Source organism: Salvelinus fontinalis, chromosome 13 (assembly GCF_029448725.1).
Source record: "Salvelinus fontinalis isolate EN_2023a chromosome 13, ASM2944872v1, whole genome shotgun sequence".
NCBI lineage: Eukaryota > Metazoa > Chordata > Actinopteri > Salmoniformes > Salmonidae > Salvelinus > Salvelinus fontinalis.
In genome coordinates, this window is record NC_074677.1 from 4445909 (window position 1) to 4463910 (window position 18002).

At 41.6% G+C, this 18002-nt stretch overlaps 2 protein-coding genes across 4 annotated transcripts; one reads left to right on the forward strand and one right to left on the reverse strand.

Annotated features, from left to right (window-relative positions):
- Positions 1–5152: 5152 nt before the first annotated feature.
- On the reverse strand, positions 5153–16128 carry LOC129867964 (ubiquitin-like domain-containing CTD phosphatase 1). 3 transcript variants are annotated; one of them, XM_055941483.1, is made up of 11 exons: positions 15957–16128; positions 15315–15492; positions 15025–15116; positions 14738–14823; positions 14453–14568; positions 14128–14226; positions 14017–14054; positions 13662–13760; positions 13438–13554; positions 11703–11830; positions 9019–11567 (listed from the first exon to the last, which is right to left on the reverse strand). In XM_055941483.1, the coding sequence occupies exons 2-11, from the start codon at positions 15466–15468 to the stop codon at positions 11540–11542; spliced, it is 957 nt and encodes a 318-aa protein (XP_055797458.1). In that variant the 5' UTR covers positions 15469–15492; positions 15957–16128; the 3' UTR covers positions 9019–11539. The 3 variants fall into 3 exon arrangements, with proteins under 3 accessions (XP_055797460.1, XP_055797458.1, XP_055797457.1); XM_055941482.1 differs by having other exon boundaries at positions 15953–16128; XM_055941485.1 differs by lacking the exons at positions 9019–11567; positions 11703–11830 and adding an exon at positions 5153–7750 and having other exon boundaries at positions 15953–16128.
- Positions 5706–9023, forward strand: LOC129867963 (interleukin-12 subunit beta-like). The gene is made up of 9 exons (XM_055941481.1): positions 5706–5787; positions 5933–6029; positions 6236–6520; positions 6760–6865; positions 7209–7387; positions 7610–7761; positions 8004–8128; positions 8423–8453; positions 8559–9023. Exons 2-8 carry the CDS (start codon positions 5933–5935, stop codon positions 8448–8450), a joined length of 972 nt encoding a protein of 323 aa, XP_055797456.1. The 5' UTR covers positions 5706–5787; the 3' UTR covers positions 8451–8453; positions 8559–9023.
- Positions 16129–18002: the final 1874 nt, after the last annotated feature.

The following is an 18002-nucleotide window of genomic DNA, read 5'->3' on the forward strand; positions in this document are numbered from 1 at the left end:
AAGGTTCACCTTCCAACAGGACAACGACCCTAAGCACACAGCCAAGACAACACAGGAGTGGCTTCGGGACAAGTCTGAATGTCCTTGAGTGGCCCAGCCATAGCCCGGACTTGAACCCGATCAAACATCTCTGGAGAGACCTGAAAATAGCTGTGCAGCAACGCTCCCCATCCAACCTGACATAGCTTGAGATGATCTGCAGATATCTGCCAAAGTTGCTTCAACAACGGGTCTGAATACTTATGTAAATGTGATATTTCAGTTTATTTTTTATTTTATTTGGGCAAAAATTCCTGCACACTTTTTGCTTTGTCATTATGGTATATTGTGTGTAGATTGATGAGGGGGGAAAACTATTTAATACATGTTAGAATAAGGCTGTAACGTAACAAAATGTCGAAAAACTCAAGGGGTCTGAATACTTTCTGAAAGCACTGTAATTCTGGATATAAAAAAGGTTTAAACAGGAAACTATACCAGACTGTTTACAAATCTATCTGGCTTATGTTTGATAGTTTACAGTAATAAGGTCAGGTAATTTCCTGCAAGAGGAACTCTGCTGTCGGCTATAAATTATCAGTTGTTTAGCTTGTGAACCCCTGCGCTCGTAATATTTTCATTCTTTATAAATATATCCTATATATTATATTATATCCTATATCCTAGTCAGATGAAATGCATCAGGAATTTTCCCTGCCCATGTGGAAGCCTGACAGGATGTATTGGTGGAGGGAAAACCAGAGAACATGATCTAATATTACATTTACATTTGAGTCATTTAACTCATATCCAGCGTGACTGAGTGCATTCATCTTAAGATAGCCAGGTGGGACATAGTAAGTACAGTAGCTATCAGCAAAGTCAGTGCTAGTGGGGGGAAAATGTGAGCGTTAGTTCACGAAATTAAAAATATATTTATATTAAGCAATATTGTTGGAAGTTTGTTCTCGTCAATGATTATTTTTTTCACGTTGTACTGGTACATACCAATGATGTACCATAAATAAACCCTGGATTGCAGATTCTATGTATTGGCCATTGAGAGGCTTTGAAGCCACCGGTCGGCCATATTGGTACTCCCCAGTAGGAGCAGTGCTCCATAGGAATGAATGGAATTCTACTGTATTTCAATTCAATGTTTCAAGGACAAAATGACATGTATTTTGTTATAGTGGGGACAAAAACATTAGAACTTTCAATTTAGCTCACATAATATAGTTTTAAAGTTCAGGTGTCTGTGATAGAATAAACGTGGCAACAACGAATGTAGACGTTAATAAATGCATTTATAGAGCTTTATAGAGCTCAACAGTTTCCCTTGTGTATCACGAATGGTCCACATCCAACCAACGTGACACAACTGTGGGAAGCATTGGAGTCAACATGGGCCAGGATCCAGCATTGGAGTCAACATGGGCCAGGATCCAGCATTGGAGTCAACATGGGCCAGGATCCAGCATTGGAGTCAACATGGGCCAGGATCCAGCATTGGAGTCAACATGGGCCAGGATCCCTGTGGAACACTTTCAACACCTTGTACAGTCCATGCCCTGACGAATTGAGGCTGTTCTGAGGGCAAAGGGGTTGCAACTCAATATTAGGAAGGTGTTCCTAATGTTTTGCAAACTCAGTGTACAGTCAGGGGTGTTGAGCTCACAATTAAGCTTTTTTATATTTCTCAGGAGACCCAAAACAACACGTGCCACAACACATTCACCCCATATGACACAAACCTCTGCAACAATGGTGTGACAGGTCAAATAAATAACAATCATGTCCCTGAATATGGCTATATGAAGCCAAACAATGTAGTGTGTTATTATGAATTTGTCAAATGTGACATTAATTGAATTGTATGACATTGAGAGAGGCCCTCTGACAGCTACAGGGACAGGGACAGGGACAGGGACATTGACAGCTACAGGGACAGGGACATTGACAGCTACAGGGACAGGGACATTGATAGCTACAGGGACATTGACAGCTACAGGGACAGGGACATTGATAGCTACAGGGACAGGGACATTGACAGCTACAGGAACATTGACAGCTACAGGGACATTGACAGCTACAGGAACATTGACAGGGACATTGACAGCTACAGGGACATTGACAGGGACATTGACAGCTACAGGGACATTGACAGGGACATTGACAGCTACAGGGACATTGACAGGGACATTGACAGCTACAGGGACATTGACAGCTACAGGGACATTGACAGGGACATTGACAGGGACATTGACAGCTACAGGGACATTGACAGGGAGATTGACAGCTACAGGGACATTGACAGCTACAGGGACATTGACAGGGACATTGACAGCTACAGGGACATTGACAGCTACAGGGACATTGACAGCTACAGGGACATTGATAGCTACAGGGACAGGGACATTGACAGCTACAGGGACAGGGACATTGATAAAGGTGAAATAAAAATTGACAGCTACAGGGACAGGGATAGAGACATTGACAGCTACAGGGACAGGGATAGGGACATTGACAGCTACAGGGACATTGACAGCTACAGGGACATTGACATCTACAGGGACATTGACAGCTACAGGGACATTGACAGCTACAGGGACATTGACAGCTACAGGGACATTGACAGCTACAGGAACATTGACAGCTACAGGGACATTGACAGCTACAGGGACAGTGACAGCTACAGGGACAGGGATATTGACAGCTACAGGGACATTGACAGGGACATTGACAGCTACTGGGACAGGGACATTGACAGCTACAGGGACACCTCAGAGGAAATCATTGGGAAAGATTATAATGCTCTCAGCTCGCCTCTCCCTTGCAATTAGTCTGATGGTGTAATCCATTCCTCTGTAAACGGATGCCATATCTAATCAACATGCCAAAGCTAGGCTAATTAGTAGGCCATCTCATCTGGGGCAGGATTCTACTGCTGCTACTGATCTCTACCCTGCATCCTAATGGTTCCAACATAGAGCCAAAGGAAGCACAGAGTGACATTCATTCCCCAGCTTGTTTTATGAAACAATTACAATTTGATTTGTCAGGGGTCTTTACTGTAAAAACACAAACTCTGATTGAGTTAATTCGACTCCAAATGGGTGAATGCCACTGGATAAGATATTCAAAAATAAATCACACAAAAGCGTGTTTAAGTGAAGAAAATCTTTAATTAACATATTTGCGATATTATCATTGTTGATGTGGACTCTTCTGTAACCAGTATCTTGTGCTGAGGTAACCCATGTGAGAGCTGTGTGACTAAAGACTTTGATAGATGAGGGGGAACTGAAAGGCAACTGTGTGGTAATGTAGATTTGATTAAATCTCCATCAAACATGTATTAAATATATTAAAGGGCAATTCATTTTGTGGAAATCCCTGAAAATAGTCTTTCATAAATTGGACATTTAGACTGAGGGTTTCCACCTGTGGTACAGTAAACCCCTGAATGGCAATCCACTTTCCCAATACACTTTCCCAATCCACTTTCACACTCTTTAACTACTTTTTCCTCAGAATCTATGAATTCTTACCCGCATGTATAGTTACAAATGTACTATATACAGCTATTAGCTACACATCTAGGAACCCCCTCCACAAAGACAAAGTTCCCTAATGCAGACGACACGACTCGAGAGTTGGTAGATACTAGGTAGGCACATGATTCTCACCTCAACCCACCCATTTCCAGTTCCCTTTAGTCTCTTTGTTCTGTTTAGTCTCAGTGTTCTACTTCCTGGGTTGCTATCCTGACCTCAATTCACACAAATGTTCTCTAATGTCTGGGTGTAAACCTGACTTGTCGTGTTATATGGCACAACTAGGCAACTACCTACCTCATCACCATATTGTTTTTATTGACTTTTTCTGCTATTTTGCACACCAGTATTTCTATATGCACATCCTCATCTGCACATATATCACTCCAGTGTAAATTGATCAATTGTAATTACTTCGCCACTATTGGCCTATTTATTGCCTTACCTCCTTACTCCATTTGCACACACTGTATATAGATTTTTTATATTGTGTTATTGACTGTACGTTTGTTTTATTCTATTTGTAACTCTGTGTTGTTGTTTGTGTCGCACTGCTTTGCTTTATCTTGGCCAGGTCGCAGTTGTAAATGAGAACTTGTTCTCAACTGGCCTACCTGGTTAAATAAAGGTGAAATAAAAATAAAACAGCTAGGATGTAGCCTATGAATGTAGCCTATAGATGTAGCCTATGAATGTAGCCTATGGATGTAGCCTATTGATGTAACCTATGAATGTAGCCTATGGATGTAGCCTATGAATGTAACCTATGAATGTAGCCTATGAATGTAGCCTATGAATGTAGCCTATGAATGTAGCCTATGAATGTAGCCTATGAATGTAGCCTATGGATGTAGCCTATTGATGTAACCTATGAATGTAGCCTATGGATGTAGCCTATAATTGTAGCCTATGAATGTAGCCTATGAATGTAGCCTATGAATGTAGCCTATAGATGTAGCCTATGAATGTAGCCTATGAATGTAGCCTATGAATGTAGCCTATGGATGTAGCCTATGGATGTAGCCTATGAATGTAGCCTATGAATGTAGCCTATGGATGTAGCCTATGAATGTAGCCTATGGATGTAGCCTATGGATGTAGCCTATGAATGTAGCCTATGAATGTAGCCTATGAATGTAGCCTATGGATGTAGCCTATGAATGTAGCCTATGAATGTAGCCTATGGATGTAGCCTATGGATGTAGCCTATGGATGTAGTCTATTGATGTAGCCTATGAATGTAGCCTATGAATGTAGCCTATGGATGTAGCCTATGAATGTAGCCTATGGATGTAGCCTATGGATGTAGTCTATGGATGTAGCCTATGGATGTAGCCTATGGATGTAGCCTATGGGTGTAGCCTATGGGTGTAGCCTATGGATGTAGCCTATGGATGTAGCCTATTGATGTAGCCTATGGATGTAGCCTATGGATGTAGCCTATGGATGTAGCCTATGGATGTAGCCTATGGATGTAGCCTATGAATGTAGCCTATGGATGTAGCCTATGGATGTAGCCTATGGATGTAGCCTATGAATGTAGCCTATGAATGTAGCCTATGAATGTAGCCCACAGTAAGAACCAAGTCATGCCCCTTCAGAAAGAGAAACTAGTGTGGGATATTGGGATGATTTATTCACGCTGCAGTACTGTATAGCAGAGCAGAGGTCAATAGAGGTTTTGTATGTGCTGACAAAGCACATTTCCCTCAGGAAAGAACTGACCTTCATTCATATTTTCATCATAAGGAAGGACAGCTTATGCAGAAATGAAAAAGAAAAAGCACATGCTTCCTGAATCCTGCTCTAGTGAAATTTATTTAGGGGATTTAAGTGTGCACAAACTTTTTATACTGAAGAACCACGTGGAACCCAAACCACACATCACAATGCTCTCCTGTCCATCTTATTACCAAAGTGGGTCTACCACTGCTGATGCCACAGGACTTGAGACCAGGTCATTAGCTGATGACTGGATTGCATCACCACTACATTGGTAGTGACGTCAAGTCACCATTCCACAGAAGTCACGCAAATAGGTCCTTCCATTCAGCAGTCTAGTGCTTACCTTAACCGACTATACATTCTCAAACCCTGATCATCAAAAAAAAAAGGAGACTGATAGGTGATCAGTTCCTCTTACTTGGCAGGCTTCACTTCTGTTCCACTGATCTATAAATACTGGCTGGGTCCACCTGACAACACTACAATCCAGCCAGGAGAAACACACTGCTCATATCTCATTATCAAGGTAAGACATGACATACTTCTACAGTATAGCCTTGTTGATTAAAGTCTATTTAACTTTGTCTGGTTCGGGAGAACGTCATTAACATTTAGATACAATACATAGAAATGAACTTTAAAGTACTGTTGTTTTTTCTCCTGTCTACCAGATGAACATGTTACTACACCATGTCCTGTATCTCCTCCTTCATGTGGCATCAGGCAGCCAGTATGGGACGGAGACCATCGAGACTCTCATGCCAAATGGTGAATGTTTCAGGCTATATATATAAATATATCTCATCTTTACCCGTCTTCTCCTCCTGACATATACACTATCTACTTCTGATTGAATAACTTAACGCTGTCATAATATTCCTATGTCGGGAGACTAATGAAATTCAAACATTTGTGTAAAACAAACGGTTCGACATGAACGCTGTACTAAAGAGTGGTGGACATGTGGTTCTCAGTGAAGGTGGTGAAGGTGGATCTGAGGAGCTTCACTGAGACGCAGGTCCCTCTGCTCTGTGGGGACTCCTATCAGGACACAGAGGTGATCTGGATGAAGGACAGTGAGCGTGAAGGACACGGGAACCAGATCAAGGTGAAAGTGGAGGAGATGATGGGAGCGAACTACAGCTGCCACAACGCTGCTGGAGACTACCTCAACCACACTCTGGTGCTGGTGCAGGACATGCCATCACCCAACAGAACGAGACGCGTCCTGGAGAAGTCACATGACACAGATGAGAATGGTGTGTGTGTGTGAGTGAGTGAGTGAGTGAGTGAGTGAGTGAGTGAGTGAGTGAGTGAGTGAGTGAGTGAGTGAGTGAGTGAGTGACTGAGTGAGTGAGTGAGTGAGTGAGTGAGTGAGTGAGTGAGTGAGTGAGTGAGTGAGTGAGTGAGTGAATGAGTGTGCGTGCGTGCGCGCGCGTGTGTGTGTGTGTGAGAGAGAGTTTCAACCTTCTCTCATTCTGTTTCTCTTTTTACCCAGAATACATAAGATGTTTGGCAAAAAATTACAATGGAACATTTCATTGCTTTTGGAAGAAGACCAAGTATCGGACGTCAGCAGTTGTTGCTCTGGTCCAAGTAGGACAGTAAGTCATCAAACATACACTAGATGAAATATGTATGACCAATGGGTTGATCTCATGTACTGATGGTTACATTATTTGATCTTGTTACATGAATGATGCTAGTCGAAGTAAATACTACAACAGTGCAATCGCTCTCTCCACTGACTCTCCACTGAGTCTTCCTTGACTCTCCACTGACTCCATTGACTCAACACTGACCCTCCATTAACTCAACACTGACTCTCCATTGACTCTCCCTTGACTCTCTGTGAAGAGCTTTTGATTTGTTATGTTTGAACATGCGTCTGTTTTCAGAGAGTGTGAAGTCCCGAGGCTAACCAGGAGATTTGTGTCCCTCATCCAGGTTCTCTGGCAGAAACTTCTCCTGCTTCGTTCACAGTGATGGTGCAGGTTTGACCTGTGAGGACCTGGACAGCTGTTCCTTTGCTGAGGAGGTGTCCCGTATCGACCTGACAGTCTACTTCAGGAGCAACTACCTCCTAGAGGACTACACCGTTACACCGTTCTACATACGAGAAATAGGTACAGTAAGGCCAAGGAAAACATGTCCTCCACACTCCTTCACTGGATTTAGCATTGTCACATCATTCAGGTTAATATACCGTACATCTCATTCCATCCTTGTTTCATGTAGACATGCTTTCTGTTGTGCAGTACATCATAGGATTCATATGGCCATCGCTTCATCCAATTTAAACGTTCAGTAATATTGGTTCTGTCTGGTCTCCTTCTCTCCCTCGTCAGTGAAGACAGACAAGATCCACATCACCAAGGTGGAGGGGAACACGTTTCAGTGGGAGTACCCTGCGACGTGGAGCCTCCCGCGCTCTTACTATCCCCTTACATTCCAGGTCAAAGTGGTCCACGCCAGGGACAGCTGTGACTCTGAAAAACAGGTAGAAGCCCATTTTTATACAACAATTTTGTTCTTGAAATCCTCAATATCGCGATTTGTGATAGTGTCTTGATGAACCATCTAATCTAGTCTGTGATACTTGGTCAATCTTTACAATCATTCCTTTTACAACACGGTACTCTGTAATTGTGACTTCATAAATGAATTAATGTGTAGAAGAACATTATCACCAGGGATGAAATTCTAAGGTGAGGTTACCATCTCTCCTCTCTTGATATATAGGTCCTTCTAAAGGAAACCAAAGAAACAAAGTTAACCGTAGTTCACAGCTCCAAGAAGTATCGTTTCTGCCTTCGGGCGAAGGATGAACTGGTTGACTGTCCCTGGTGTCAGTGGACCCATTATGAGTGAGTAGTCTTTCACTAGCTCTCTAGCTTTTTCATTCACTTTCTTTTTTTCTTCTGTTTATTTGTAGTAAATACTTTCTTAAAACATTTAGTTTTTTTCTTTCTTAAAACTGCTTTGTTTAATTAAGGGCTTGTAAGTAAGAAATTCACTCTAAGGTCTAAACTGGTTCTATTCGGCACATTTGATTTGATTAGCTGTAATACACAGCTTTATGAGAAGTTTAGCAGTGTCAAACTTTCAACAGTGCTAAACAGTGCATAGACGAAAGGTTTGTGTCTGTCTTTGTACAACAGGGTAAAGCATAAATATAAGAAACATTGACAGGTATGACAGCTCAACCTACAACATTTGAATAGTATGTTATTTCAACATCCTTTTTCAGTTTATGTGAAGTTTCTAGAAAAATATCTAATTTCTTTCTCTTTATAGTGAAAAGGAAAGCACATCCAGATGACAGACAACACACTCAGCTTCAACCATCACATCCAAATATGTCTCGTCACTCAGATATTTTGTTTTACATTATACCGAAGATAATAAAATGCAATGTAGTATATTATGATTGTTGTAATTCGAATGTAAGGAAAGTTATTGATTTATTTGTAATAGTTCTGAAATGTAACCATGATTTATGTTATTTATCTCGTGTTTTTCATTACTGTAGCATGAATATTTGTCTAAATAATGAAATGCAAAAATAAAAGCCTTGCACTCAGATACATGCCCCTGTTAATTTGTTAGCCATACATCTGAATCAGCAAATCGTCATTTGTATATATATTTTTTAAATGATCCCCTTTTAAAGGCACTAGAATTAGTTTTTTTTTTTTTTAGAATGGTTACACTAATGTAACTGACTGTGTATAAAAATCAGACAGGAAAAGGGAGCTTTTGTAAAAAATATTTTAATTTACAGTCGGGATATGTTCACAACAGGAATCCAGTGTCCACTTGTTAAAACATGTCCATGTTGTCTGACATACAACAGTCTGCTAATTAAATATCACAGGACACAACGAATGGGATGATTTGTAAAAGATGAGGAAACCAAGTTATTGTGAAGAAAACTTAACTGAGGTAACAATATGACAAACTGACAACTTAAACCAATAATAGGTTGAGTCTGTTAGATGACAATGTAATGTAAATGTTTAGCGGCTTCACTGCAGGAAGGTTGTACGTTTAAACATTCAAAAATAAAAAATAAAACTTTTTAAACAATTTTTTTAAGTGCTGCTGCTTAAGCAACAGACATGATTTACTATTGTCAGTCATCCACATGTGTATTCAGTGCCTGGGATGCCTGGGTAAGTATACACAGCTTGTTAAATGTCCTTGTAAATAAGAATTTGTTCTTAACTGACTTGCCTAGTTAAATAAAAATGATAGTACCTTCATTTAACAACTGAAATGCATATTTATATTTATTTACCTTTGATACCCGACATGAAGGTAGCAAAACATTGTTTACAAGAAAACAAAGCAGTAAGGAAGTCCGTAAAATAAATATTTACAATCCAAAACAGATAGTTTAAAATATTATGTAAACCCTGACAGTTATTCATTTCCTCCGATAGCAGTTGATCTTTAGCTTATTGCATAACTTTGCAGGATGACGTGAGAGAATGAGCGCTCCAGTGTTACTGCCAATGGATAAAGCAAATGTAAGCAAATATTGAATTACTGTCAGAGACTGTTTTAAAGAGACAACTAGTAAGGGATAGAAAGGTGTCCGACTCAATGTTCTGAACTATATCCCTTATTCCAACTGAAAATATACAATTCTATTTACAAATAAACCACATAAAAGCAGAGAACTCTGATCTGAGTTTAGTGTCTAGTGCTTGGGCTGAGTCTGCCAAACACAATGCCTTTAATTTCCCCCTCCCCCCGCCAAAAAACCTCTCCCCGCCCAACTAAAACTCTAAGTGCCCTTTCTCCATTTATTTTCAGTCACTCCACTACAACAACTATTGTTTGGTTCAGTGGACCTAACAATTGCCTGAGAATATGAAAGAAATGTTCAGTTCAAATCAAAGTTGGGTCAAATTAATAATATTTTAAAAAATACAGTAACCAGGTGCAGAGATATATTTGGTTTCCAGGCAAGCATAGCTGATGTCAACAGACAATGAGGAAAAACTAAAAACTGTCTGATGGACAACGTCACCCGTCTCCTTCTGAAATAACCTCTGTGACCAGCAGCAGCAAATGGACGTCACACTCCTAATAGAGGCCGAATCCACCTCAGTGTCAGACTGTGCACTCGGTAACACTTGGTGACTGTGCCAGCTTCACTACGTGACTGTGCCAGCTTCACTACGTGACTGTGCCAGCTTCACTACGTGACTGTGCCAGCTTCACTACGTGACTGTGCCAGCTTCACTACGTGACTGTGCCAGCTTCACTACATCTACTTGGTATGGTGGTATCAGAGGAGAGAGCTGCAAGCCAGGGGGAGAGGAGAGAGCCAGGAGAGAGCCAGGGGTAGAGGAGAGAGCCAGGAGGGGAGAGAAGAGAGCCAGGAGGAGAGGAGAGAGCCAGGAGAGAGCCAGGAGAAGAGGAGAGAGCCAGGAGGGGAGAGAAGAGAGCCAGGAGGAGAGGAGAGAGCCAGGGGGAGGAGAGGAGAGAGCCAGGGGGAGGAGAGGAGAGAGCCAGGGGGAGAGGAGAGAGCCAGGGGGAGAGGAGAGAGCCAGGGGGAGAGGAGAGAGCCAGGGGGAGAGGAGAGAGCCAGGGGGAGAGGAGAGAGCCAGGGGGAGAGGAGAGAGCCAGGGGGAGAGGAGAGAGCCAGGGGGAGAGGAGAGAGCCAGGGGGAGAGGAGAGAGCCAGGGGGAGAGGAGAGAGCCAGGAGGAGAGGAGAGAGCCAGGGGGAGAGGAGAGAGCCAGGAGGAGGAGAGGAGAGAAAGAGAATACAGAACACTATCAGTACAGAACAAACTCATGTTCGTATAACTCTGAGGTTAAGTGGCATAGCTACAGATGACAGTCACTAATCTGAAAGAACGATTGGGTGAAACCTAACAAAAAAAACATTGCATGTAAACTGAGTACTGATAGGTGTAAACTGAGTACTGATAGGTGTAAACTGAGTACTGATAGGTGTAAACTGAGTACTGGTAGGTGTAAACTGAGTACTGATAGGTGTAAACTGAGTACTGATAGGTGTAAACTGAGTACTGGTAGGTGTAAACTGAGTACTGGTAGGTGTATAGTATTTACTGTGTCTCCCAGACTGAAGTCAACAGAGAAAGACATAGATGAGGGAAGAACAGAAGTTTAAAAAACAAGCCAAACATTAGGAAACAGCTCCCAGTCAGAAACGGGCAGTCGTAGTTTGGTGAGGGCTTGAGTGTCCAGCACTGTTCCTGGTTGAGGAATGCCCATCCCTTCACACATCCACAACAATGCTCTCACTGGCTCTGTTTCTTAGTGCGATACCTGCAGCAATACAACACAGCAATGGTCACAGAGCTATGATCATCTAGTAGAACAAGAGAAAAGGTCAGGACTGAAGCAGCAAAACAACAGGAAGGTACGTTAAGACGAAGTTAGTTGCAGAATCAGTAACCTTACCTCTCCCAATGCTTATGGTTGAGACCTGAGAAGTCCTCCAGTTTGGCAATCTCTTTAAGATACTGAGACAGTTTGAAGAGCTCTTTGTCTTTTTCACGGTTTAAGTGCGCTTTCATGAATGGACGTATCTAAAGGGGGGGGGGGGGACATTGAAAATGGGTTGTATCAAAATGAACACCATAATGACAGCTAACAACTCGAAGACTCAAGGAGGTTTTGGTAAGGTTTTGGTAAGGTTAATTATTGAAAACTGACATTAAAACGCAGAGGGCTCTATTTTCACCTGGCCTTAAGCCATCACTATTGTCAAAACACACACTAGTTTGCAATTGACCTGTTAAAGCCTTCACACGTCTATTTTCCAACCCTGGCTCAGGATTGGTCATGTACCTCTCTTATAGGAACTCTCTTGCGCTGAGGTGGGAGGGGTGGTAATATCTGAGGTGTGTTCTTAAAATCATACGCCAATTTCAGGCAGCACTGGTGGGGATATTTAAAACCCAACCAAAATGTGGTCTTAGTGGTAACGATGGCTGGACTTCCAGCGCTACGATAGCATTACGTTAGGTTTGTTAATATAGAGCCCAGACTCTCAAACAAACGCTGGTCTCTTATAATGGCCGGCCATCACATTTGAGCAAATATTACGCCAGCCTCTAATTAGTGTTGGGGTCCATAGAAGTGTAATTACACGTGTAGGCATTTTACTGATCTGCTCCAGTGGATTCCACAGCATCTCCACCTCAGTCAATACACACCGCTGTCCACGTAACCAGTGAGGAGAACTGATTGGTTCACCGCTTTAGTGACATTTTTGCAACGCGTTCTAAATGCAATATGTTTTCTAACTATCAAACTGAACTGATGGACGACAATGCTGTTATACACCTGTAGAGTAAGACAACCTCATAACGGGCTGAGCTGGTCTCCCTTTTAATCCTCCATCCAGAAAGTACCACGACCTCAGAAACGGAGCAGATTTTACTCAGACTATTGAAAGTTTACTGTAGCTAGCGACTGGAACGAGCTGCAACAAACACTCAAACTGGACAGTTTTATCTCAATTCCTTCATTCAAAGACTCAATCATGGACACTCTTACTGACAGTAGTGGCTGCTTTGTGTGATGTATTGTTGTCTCTACCTTCTTGACCTTTGTGCTTTTATCTGTGCCCAATAATGTTTGTACCATGCTTTGTGCTGCAACCATGTTGTGTTGCTACCATGTTGTTGTCATGTTGCTACCATGCTGTGTTGCTACCATGTTGTTGTCATGTTGCTACCATGTTGTTGTCATGTTGCTACCATGCTGTGTTGCTACCATGTTGTTGTCATGTTGCTACCATGCTGTTGTCATGTTGCTACCATGCTGTTGTCATGTTGCTACCATGCTGTTGTCATGTTGCTACCATGCTGTGTTGTCATGTGTTGCTGCCTTGCTATGTTTTAGGTCTCTCTTTATGTAGTGTTGTCTCTCTTGTCGTGATGTGTGTGATGTGTTTTGTCACACACACACACTTTTCATTTTAAATCCCAGCCCCCGTCCCCACAGGAGGCTTTTTGGTAAGACGTCATTGTAAATAAAATGTTTTTCTTAACTGACTTGCCCAGTTAAATAAAGGTTCAATAAAAAATAAAAAATACACACCTCCAATGGTAATAAATGGCGTCTCAAACAACCGCAAGTGAAGCAAAGAAACACCCGGTCTTGTTATGTAAGTTCTACCAGAACTTACCTTCAGTCCGTTCTGTGGGTTCATTAGGAAATTTCTGCCAATGTCGTCAAACATGATAGTGTTCCTCTTGCTGTAGAACTCACTGTACTTTCCCCATATCACCCCAAGAGGCTTCACCTGAAACACACCCACCACAACACTGACTGGAGACAGTTCCATCAGGCAACTGGGACATGAATCAGTGGGATTTATGAGGTTGTCTGCTCCAGTGTAGGCCCACTCACCTCCACTACACCCCTCTTAGGCGTGTGCACCGTGATCATAGCTGCACTGTCCAGCATGAAGGTGATCTTGTAGTTAGGGTTGTCTGTCACTCCCAGCTCCTGAGAAACCAGAGGGCACGGTGAGACAGTCACATACACCACAACAGGAAGGCAACATCTGATCTGTCATTCTATACTACAGGTCAATACCGCATATTAAATCACTGCTGCTCAATATGCATGTGTATAGTGCTCTCAATGGCAGTTTACATGTTGTGAAAAATATTTTTGGGGAAACACTGCCCCTTTCTGGCCATGAAGAGTCAACAAATTGAGACTGATAAAAAAAATAAAACTTATCAGACGGAATACTTACTTTCATTTTAGCATCAATCCACTTCATACTCGTGGCAGCTAGAACAAATTAAACACAAATTAGGGCTAGTTAACTTCCCATGTACATCAAAACAAGCAGTTTGGTACTTACACCAGATGACGATGTCATAGTCCTCATACGCCGAGGTCAGGAACTCATGGAGAAAAGGCCTCATGAGCTCTTGTCCCGTCTCGGCACATGACTTATGATCTGGAATAAAACAAATCACAGAGAAACATGCTCAAATTTGATTTGATTTGTCAAACGTTTGAAGAAAAAAAAAAAAAAAACAGCATAAGGACATGGGTTTAAAATCTTTCAATAATATTCTAAATTCTTAAAATATGTTTCATATTTAGAAAATTGTGAAATTATTAAATCACTTAACTAGGCAAACAGCAGTGCCCAATGCAGTTTTGATAGTCTTCCTACTCACCAAACAACGTGTAGTCCACATCTAGTACCAACAGACTCTTTCCTGCCCTGGGTGGGTTCATCCCCTCCACTTTGTAGTCTTTGACACGGCGGGCTATCTTGGCCAAGTTCTCCTCTCTAAAGAAAACAAAAAAGGGCGTTAAGTTAAAACAAGATATTGGACTGACTATGTGATCTTAGAAACCATACCGTAGAGTGCCAAGCGAAGTTTGAGCCGAATCAATTCATTACTTGTATGACTGAAACTACAGTATAAATTATTTGGATCTGAAAAGTCCTACTGCACCTGTTCTGTACTTCAATCACCTCTTCTTCAATGTCAAAGTCATTGACAATGTCATCATTCTCTGGGGGAGGTGCTAAAACTTCTTCCTTCACAAAACAAAACGATGGAGTGTTATGAGGCCAAGGTCTTTGACATGCTAAAGTTAGAAAAATCAACTCTACAAGTCAGTGCTTGTGGTGACATTGCTTCTGGTAAACAGCTGGAAGCAGGCTTCACCAATCACAGTCCTCGGTGTGGAATGGTTCACCATACAGTTTAGTACAAGAGCAGAAGGACGAGGAACCCACCAGACTCTCCTCCCTGCTGCCCATCATCATGATCTTGGTATTGGGTTTCAGCTTCAGTGAACCAAGCTTCACTTGGTCCTCTGCTGGTTTGCCTGGGAGAGAGACAGAACCATTAAGACGTGATGAATCCGATATCCAGACAACTCAGAAAAAGGCAGATGTCCACAACGATGTGAAGCGTGAGAGGGAAAATACTTCCATACAATCTGTGCTGCACGTGCCAATTAACTCTCAAATGCAGTAAAACAGTTATTGGCCTTTACAGCTGCCATCCACAGATGGGTTTTTACCTTTGACCTTTAATCCTAGGAGTTTCTGCCTCTCTGGGAGAACCCCTGTCAGGGACTTGATGGACTGCTTGAGGTCCAGCACAGTGTCCTCTTCGGAGAGTGTCCTGATGGAGTACTCCTGCCCTCCCCATTTAATGATCACAGACACAGACATGCTGGTGCGAACCTCCTGCAACAACTGTACGACCACAATAATAACTCAGATAGCTACACATCCAGAAACCAGAACAGCAAAGCAATCTTATTGGAGATTCATTGCTTCCAGTACTTTGCAATGAAAACAACTTATAAATTAAGTTTAATATGGCTACCATATAGTTTGTTAGTTAGCAACTTAGGTTAGGGATGGCCTAGTATTATCTTCGTAGATAGATTCAGCTCACGCCATTCAATAAATTAGCTAGCTAGCAAACGTTAGCTAGCTAGTTATTATCCGCAATTTATCAATCACTCAGATGCGATCTGATCAAATGATGATTGAACAAAAAATGTACATCATGTCTGGCATTACTAAGAAAACATTACTTGCGTGTCTCTCATTCATCCAGCTCGAGCTAGCTAGCAAGCTAATTCGATGGCCTGCCAGCCATGGACTGTTATTTTTACAAGAGTAAAGACAATCCGATGCGCATTCATACCTACAAATTGCGGTGTGCCACAAATCCCTTCGTTTCTGTGGTGTGCAGGAACACGTGCTACGACGTGTAATAAATGTGTAAAGTAATTGCTTCCTTAAAACTCAGTTTCATTCAGTGTTGTTTAATCAGCAGTCGCTTCTGTCGCCCGGTTTGTTACCAAGCACGCTTCGTTTATAACTTCCTGTGGGTGTACTACTAAAATACCGACAGATGGAGACAAAAAGCAAGAGATAAAGGTTCAATAGCCAGCGCTTGCAAATGCATTGATTTATTCCATTTTTAACTACACAGTCACCGAATAATATACTTTAAGTTATATTGATTCACCTAAATGTCGGCTTTGTGCTGTAGTATGTAATTTCCTTTTGTCTAAAAAGTTACATTTATTTTAAACCCTCAGTTCCATTACATTACACATAAGAGTCATTGGACAGAAGGCGTCTACTCACGACCGGCCCGCTCATTAGCAGGATTAGGCGGTCGCCTATTGCATCAGATTGATAGTGGCATTTTCTGAGCTAAACAGACCAAGACGCACCTCCAACAACACATACAACCTCACATAATACTGTCCAAAAACAATGACAATTTCACTTAACCAGTGGCATATGACTTTTTAGGTGAGAGCTGATGCCGCCCTGTGATGAACTGGGCCCACTTTGTCAAAAGTAAGGATGGGTAATATTTTGCTTGTCCATTCCCAGCGCTCTTCTCTAGGGTGATGTTGGAGAGACTCATTGCTGCAGCTCCACCAACGTTTTGTGAAAAAAATGTACCTAACATAAATCCTGTAGCACATATATGATTTGGCAGAAATAGTATGTGGCCTTTTCTGTAGCCTACAGGTTGGAGATAAAATGGATGACAATGTAATGAGACGGACACTTTTTACATCATGCAGGTTTCTTCGATCAAATAGCCTAACCTTAATGGCGCTCAATCAAATAAAAAATGCGCAGTTATGTTAACAAACAACATATCCTAAAAACTGGACTGGTCAAAGTAAAATGGACAATATGAAATGGACAATCACAACTGTTGTCCAGGAGTTTCATCCCATTGTCATGATCAGTGGTTTCAAGTTTGTATCTATCAATTTTTGAAAAGCTGATCATAGGGAAAAATAAAATACTTCTGCATTTCCCACTGTGTAAACACATTGCACATATAATCATAATAACTCCTGATAAAGTTGGGTAGCTGATATTCAGTGTTTAAATAGCCAAATTGATTCGTTATAGGAATCGGCCCGTTTTACAAACAGTGGGCCTACCACATGGATGGGTATTCATAAAATTCCATTGCTGGCAGACATGGTAGGCTACACCCCAGTAAGCATGGACCGACGCTGACGCCTTTTGGACATCTGTTTTGGGGTGCAGTCCAGAACGGCCTTGATTTCCACATCCACGGACATTGATTTGTGGTGCGGTCCGTGAATAAGCTATTTGTGCATATGGAAATTGTATGGGATCTTTTATTTCAGCTTATGAAACATGGGACCAGCACTTTACATGTTGCGTTTATATTTTTGTTTAGTGTAGCATGCTCATAATGGAAGAAGGCCGCCAGAAACGTGTTGTCACTGAAAAATACTGTTGGCTGAAACTGTGATAAAGCCATTAAAACAGTATACAGTGAGTGTATATTTTGCATTTGTGAAATTCGTGAATTATTTTAATTTGATATGAAAGTAAAGGGCTTTAGGTTTGTAGAATCTAATTGCATTTGAGAATCAATTCATGTTTACATGGCGTATTTGTCTGTTTTGGCTGACAGAGCAAGTCTACCTCTGTAAATGACAAGGTCCTTGGAGTAAAAGTACTCGGGCTAAGTGTTTATATACTCACGTCATGTGTACATCAAACAAACAGTGAGGAATATGTGAAATACCATGTTTAAAGCTGCAATATGTAACTTTTTAGTTTACCAGGACAAAATCCACATAGAAATATTAGTTATAGATCTGTAATTCTCAATGAAAGGAAGTCTAAGAAGCAGTAGATATGTTCTGTGTGCTATTCCTATTCTTCCCTTACTTACATTTCGT